The sequence below is a fragment of the Varanus komodoensis genome, unplaced genomic scaffold (genome assembly GCF_004798865.1).
Source record: "Varanus komodoensis strain SLA01 unplaced genomic scaffold, ASM479886v1 scaffold14_1, whole genome shotgun sequence".
In the NCBI taxonomy this organism is placed as follows: Eukaryota; Metazoa; Chordata; class Lepidosauria; order Squamata; family Varanidae; genus Varanus; species Varanus komodoensis.
In genome coordinates, this window is record NW_025335438.1 from 4,970,354 (window position 1) to 4,977,490 (window position 7,137).

Genomic DNA, 7,137 nt, shown 5'->3' on the forward strand with positions numbered 1-7,137 from the left:
AGAGGGCAATCATTCATAGAGTTGTCAAAAGCTGGAGATGACTTGCTGGCACATAACAGCAACGACCGTGAAGTTAATCTGTGTTGGACCTTCTGTTGCTATCTGCTGAAAACCAAAGGGGTGGGTGATCCAAATATGGATTGCTGTTGAGCCATCTAGTTAAACCCTTGGGATGTTACATGGACAGAGAACATGTTTAATGGAATCCCGTTGCAAATTGTGATTCACCAAGCCAAATGCAACACATGACAGTCCCAGGAGCTCAATAGATTTGTTTCTATTTATAAAACATGCATTTTATCCAGTGCTATTTTTGCAATAGTGGGAGGGCTACACATGCAGAATTGATTTTTCCTCCCCTGTGCAGCTTTCCATGCAAAGCTCTGCAGCAGTTTCAGAGCATACTAGGAAACTGTAGGGGAAGGAAAGGATGGGGAAATGGCATAAAGAGTGCATACAACTCCATAAATGCAATGGTGGGGATATCTAGCACTTATTTATATTCCTGCATGCAAATTATAAAAGATTGCTGTAACCAATCTTTCCTCTGTCGTAATTCTATTTGGATCAAGATATATAGTATTATATTTATCCTACAGTATTTATAGCTGAACGTAGTTCTAGAAATATAATCTTTAAAAGTTCCCTTAGAAAATTCTGTGTTTTCACAATCATTTCTGATCAAACTATGCATTCATAAAGCTTTATTTAATACCTCCACACACAAACTAGTTTAGATAACTCACTTGTTTTGAAGTCCATTGATATTCAATAATGCATCCAACCGATCACAGTTCACCTTCTGAAGACCTAGAAAGTTATTTTCAAAAATTATTTATGTCTTGAAAATGTTTATGCAAAATTTTCTCTTAAAAGTGCAGCATTTACACCAGAAAAAAAATGCAGTCACAAGCGAACAAAGCAGAAATAAAAACAAAAACAGAAAAAACTACAAAGTCCAGTGGAGGAGGAGGTGGGAACATAGAAAATGCCTGCTGAAAACAAGAAGAGCTTTCCATCCTTTCTGAAAGCAAAACTAGGTGGTGAATTTCCTAACCTCACAAATGCTCCTTAGAGATATACATTGTCACTGGAAGGGATCCAGTCCGACCCATGCACACATAAAACCCAATCTCAAGTTTTGCAGTAAATTCCCAAGATGTCCTTTTCTCCATATGAGACCTTCATGTCAAGACTATCCACCTAATTATGGCTGCAACCAACCACAGTTTACATCTGGATTGTGCAAGGGACCATTGGCCTCAATCAACATCGTTCAGAAATGTCCTTCAGTGTCTTGGAACTGGCAAAATGCGCTAGAAGTTAATCTGATATTTAGGTAAATACAAATATGCATAATCCTGATCCCATCTATCCAAACTCAACTTACTTCAACATGGCTCTTACTTGCAAAACATTTGAAAACTATCTCTTTTACTGATCTAGTTAAACCAACTTTTTGAAAGAGCTGATTTTATGAGCCACTGAAGTTCACACAGATGTGTATGAGTGGAATCTGCTGATAGTCATCCAGAAGCTGCTGCTTGTCACATTACAGGGAATGTATGTGCTTCGAAAGGTATGCTCAGAATCTTCACATTAAATTTATACACAAAATAAGAAGCTGTACTGCCAACTACAGAGAATTATAATCAAAATCCAAGGCACCTGTATCCAGGCAGATTCTGCCTATCTCCTTCGAAATGTTGACTCACTCTCTCTCTTGCACACACAATCATGTACACATGCACTGAGAGAGTGAGAGATAGAGGATCTACATAGTCTAGAAATTTAATTCATTGGGATTATTTTGAAAATGAAAGTACATTCTAGGAACACTATTAGAAAGACAGAATGTGAATTCCAGGAACCCTGACAGCAAGATCTGCCAACAGAGAAGGCAAAATTTCAGATTGCTCTGTACAGACCTGAAGTCATGGCATCTCCAGCTAAAATTGCCAGCCTTTACTGCTCAGCCAAGCATTTTACAGTCACTTTACAGAGATCCATTATAATCTGGGCAAAAGTTATGCTGACCATAGAGAAAAGGCCACTATTTCATACTTAAGTGCTTGCTTTCATTAGCACTAATGGCAAAATGCCTGGGTGAAAGAGATTGCTCTGATTTTTAGGGTCAGACCTTTATTATGAACATAACAGAGATGTACTAAGATGTACACAAAGGTGGGCCAAAAAAGCCATCACACTGAACAAATGGACCACAGAGTCAACTATGTTTGCAAACAATGCAAACTCTTTCAGCACAAGCATAGCTAAGCAAGAGTTCAAATTTTATAGAAGAACTGCGTGATTAGAAGGATTGTGGGGAAAAGAAGACTGCTGTTGTAGAAAATGGAGATAATGAAGAATTTATTTTCATTAGCACTTATCAAATTTATCTATCCTTAGAATGAAGGGCAGGGGGGATAAGGAATGAAGAATAAAAGCTGTCACAGTATGCAATTCTTCTTTACACTAGTGATTATTAGAAATCACTGCCGTGTTGTCCCTCTTAGAAGTTTGCATTAAAAGTTTAACCAAAAAGCTTTTGACCAGGATCTGGACACAACAATAAGACTGGAAGAAAATGCCTTCCTTCTAACAGCACAGACGTAACAAAAGATTTCTGGGGCATGCTGGAATTTGTAGGCTTTTTAGTACTTAAACATGCATAAGATTGTACCCTTATGGCTTTATTCCCCTGGGAAGCTTGTAACTTCTGAACTTGCAGGATCATGGCTAACCTATGCAGGGTGAGAAAAAGACAGATGCAGAGTCATCTCCTTGCTCCTCCTACCCTGCAAAACACATAGGGGTTTTTTTTTTTTTCTGTATAAGCATGGGGTCTAAGCATGGGGCCCCTGAGTGTGAGGGAAGGAGGCTGAGGAGCCACCAAGCGATCTGGCAATCCAGTCTCTCCCCACCCCCTGCCAACTCAACCACATTGGCAAGGCCGTGTTTGCATGCTGGCTGCGGCAGGAGGATACTACAAACTCAGAGTCCAGTTCCAATATGAGAGCAAACTTCTGAAGCTGGAGCTGAGGTTCCAGATCACCCTGTGGCTATCAAGATGCTCTATAGTGGCCATTTGATTGTGTTGTTATTTTCCTGTTGCCTTGAAGTATATGGCTTGATTCATGCATTCTTGGAACTGGGCCGGGTGAGGCTCCTTGGGCATGGACTGTACCCAAGGTGGCCATAAAAATGAACCAAGGGAAACAACTATAGCTGGTACTTGTCAATTTCTATGTCCTAAAACAGTCCTATAAGGAGGAGTGGGAAGTAAAGGCTTGATGTTTGCTTCTGAGTAGATCTGCATTGGAAATGAGCCATGCTTTGTGTGCCTGAAAATTGGTGTGTAGGGTCTTACTCCTCAGTAGAAATCCTTCCTCCTTGTGAGCAGGAGTAAAACACTTGCATGGTAAAAATCAACCAGCTAAGTGTTTTGGAGGGTAAAAGAAACAGAGGGGCAACCCTTGTTTCCACTCTTCTCCAACCCTCTGTTGAGCATCCAGAATGTTCCAAGTTCAGAGGGTTATTGGCAACCACATTGGACAGCACCCTCAGTGGCTCAACTAAGGCAGTCTCTTATTCCTCTCCCCTTCTGCAAGCTTGGGATTGGCATTACTGCCCTACTTTGCTTAGTGCAAAGACTGCTAATGTGTGTGAAGTACCTGGAGTATCCAAGAGTGCCATTGAAATACAAAATATTACTCCCTGAACTTTTCTCTTGGGTGAACTCTGGTTCTGAGTAGTTCCCTTTGATCTAGTAAATATTATTGCTCACTGCATGACCCTGTATTAATCTGAAATAGTGGCCACTGAAAATGATAATTATCTCAGTGATTATCCTATATTTAAAAGTCATGTGTGGGCTGAATTTTAAATACTTTCCCATACACACATGTAGATCGGCATGTACACTTTGGGAGTTCTGAAATTCCGGGCCATAGATGTTTTCACTATTGACAAAATGTGCTTTTGTAGAAAAAAAACTAGGTACTTTGCACATGGATGAAAAAAAAAAGAAACAATACAGCCTGTCCTTCAGTGTTCCACTCAGTTTCCAGGGATCCATTTGGAATTCTCAGCATTATACACAGAACATTATCCTGTGCTATAGGACTTAAGGACTTGCAACCAAGAGTTTCTGTGACCAGAACTGGGAGAAGAGGGAAGTGTAACATGCTAAAAAAAACATTTTGGAAGGCATGGAAGAATAAATTGGCACAGATGCATAACTGCCTCAGGTGCTCTGGGCATGCAACACACATCTAACGAAGGAATGCTAACTTAGCCTTTGGATTTTGGCAACACATTTGTCTGCCCTAAATCATCACTAGAAATAACCAGAGCACTATAAAAGATATGGAATGATTGCCAGAGATGTGTGTCATTCAAGGAGCACATGCAAAAAAAAAAAAAATAGGGGGAAAAGAAAGCCTAAAGGAACTCGCCCTCACCTAACCCATACTTTAAATATATTTTGTACAATACCCTCTGTAATGTCAGTGTTGTTCTTTCTACTAAAGTTGGAACTAACATTTCCTGTTCACATTTAAAATTCATTGCAAGGCATGAATTAGATTCATTTTAATTCCTGCAAATTAGTTTTATTTCTAATCCTTCTTTACAGTTCCATGTGACAGATGGAAAGTCACCAGCATCTGAGTTTAGATCATGTTTTCATAAGGCTTTTTGAACAAGAAAGTATTTGATAATTGTTCACCCTGCTCTTGACAAAAGCTGTGGTTCTTTTCTGAGCCTACTGGGTCTCTTTAAGAGTATAAAGGGAAGATTAGATGTCCTGATGTTTGCCAACAGACACCATTAGGGATAAATCCAAGGAACCTAGAATTCATTCACAACGCCCTTTACTGTAATGCACACTATGAAACTCCCCAAGCCTACCCCAAGATCCGGTCCTGTTCAGATGGAGAGTTTCCAAACAAAAGTGATGATCTTGATACAAAACAACCTCCAAAAAGTGACTGGGAAATGCAGAACTTTTAGGAGCTCCTCCTCTTTTTCCCTACAAGACTCCCAAGTTTCTAGTTTCCAGGAGTGTACACTCACATATGAACGTGAACTCAATGGAACAGAATGAGAGGATTGTGTAACTGGCTCAGCTCACTTCGGAAAATAATTTACCAAAAGTTATCTATATTCAGAACAAAGGGGGTTTAGATTTTTTTAATGGCTGTGGGAGAAACTGATACTGAGAGATTTGTTCAACCAGACTTAAGCACCCAAAAAAGTCTGGGGCTGAGTTCAGACAACTTGATAACCCACACTGAAGGATTGAATTGAACTGTGGATTGTTGTTCAAGTATGTGTTATTGTGTTGTCTGAACCCAGCTGCTCCTTTCTGTTCAGGAGTTCCTTGCAGTTAACAATCAGTTGGTATTGTGGCAGCAACAACTACTCATGGTCAACTCATGCTTAGCACTTGAGTATAGATATTGTTCTATACGAACACAGTCTGGGTTTGAATCCTTGTATATTCAGCTATGCTGAATTTGCATTGCCACCACTTCTTTTGATCAAAAAGTCATCCTTAAAACTTCATGGCAGGCTGACAGGTACCTGATGGTCCTCTCCATGCACAGAATATCTGTAACAGTTGAATTTTGGTAATACAGATAAGGTTGATTTAAAAAAAAAAAAAGAATTTATCAGCATTTGACAAGTTCTTCATCTTCAAGAGAGCAGATAGTTGAGATTTTAAAATGCTGAATATCAGAGAAAGCAAGATTGACAGATTCACCCATCCATAGCGATCATTTGTGCAGCTTTGTTCCAGGAGAATATTTTTAGTACCTGCTGATGTGAAGCTCACATGAGCATATTTAGAGGGTTTTTTTTATCATAACAGGGCCATCTTATCCCATTGTATCTCCCATCTATAATTACATGCATCCATATATACTTATCAGCTATGTAGTAAAAAGGATTCCATATGTTATGCATTTGGCTCTGATCCCTACTTAGTTTCTGATAATCTCCATTTAACTAGACAGATTCTCAATAGATTGTGAAAAACATGAATAAAAATAGGAATAGTTTAGGAATTTCTGTATGTCTCAAGAAATCTCAAATTTTAAGTTCTTAAAGCTGCAAGAAAGATACACTTACCAGTTAGCATTCCTTTTGGTTTGCTAGAAATTGAAACCTACAGTGTCGTATTTTCATCTGAAGTAGTCCTAACAGAATTCCAGCTAAAGTTCTAAGAATGATGAAACATTGTTAGATGAAGTCATAAAAGAGAAAGGGCTAGCATGACCATGTGAAGTCTTGAAGACTCCAGTTGCTGGCCTAAGCACTAGGGTGTTACATGCTACACTGGAGCAAAGAATTGTTATTTCCAATTTCTGTTAAGAACTCTTCAGTTCTCTTTTTGCCCATATTCATTTATTGTGACAGGGGCTTTTGAGAGTCAGAGTCCACTTCATGGATATACAAACTGATCAATTAAGTGTATATGCATGTATGCCCGGAATACATAGGCAATGAGGAGAGAGATAAATTTCCACAAAGTAGACCCAGAAAGTCATTCAGTGCTAGAGATATATTTTGGTGTGTCACAGTACTATGTAGAGTGCCAAGGAAAACAGAATCTATTACTAATAAGATCCAGTCAGCAATACCAACAATCAGCCACTGGTGTTTAGTAGGGATACCAAGATCAATTGCATGACTAACATCCAGAAATTTCTCTAATGAACTAGAAGTCTCTGTGATTCATTCCACCCTTTAAAATTTGCACTTGACTCAGAACACTTTTTTTTTCTTGGAGAGCCAGTGTGGCATAGTGGTTAAGAGCATGGGACTGGAACTCAGACGATCTGGGTTCTAGTCCCCACTCAGCCATGGAGCCAACTGGGTGACTTTGGACCAGTCACAGACTCTCAGCCCAGCCTACCTCACAGGGTTGTTGTTGTGGGGATAAGATGGAGGAGGAGAATGATGTAAGCTGGCTTGAGCCCTTTGTAGGAAAAAGGCAGGATATAAATCGAAAAATAATTAAATAAAACATGGCAGACACAGAATGTCCTGGGAGACTGAAATATTCCTGCACTGGATTGTTACCATTCTTCATATCTGGTGTTCATTTATCTGTGTAGAAATTGATCTGTT

At 39.3% G+C, this 7,137-nt stretch overlaps 1 protein-coding gene across 1 annotated transcript in view; it reads right to left on the minus strand.

The window, feature by feature from the left end:
- The window catches only part of CNBD1 (cyclic nucleotide binding domain containing 1), a 166,968-nt gene extending 165,695 nt beyond the window's left edge, over positions 1–1,273 (minus strand). The window contains exons 1-2 of the mRNA XM_044424328.1: positions 1,225–1,273; positions 747–810 (exon numbers count right to left, since the gene is read on the minus strand). Coding sequence (XP_044280263.1) covers positions 747–810; positions 1,225–1,273 — 113 coding nt within the window. The remainder of the gene's footprint in view (positions 1–746; positions 811–1,224) is intronic.
- Positions 1,274–7,137: the final 5,864 nt, after the last annotated feature.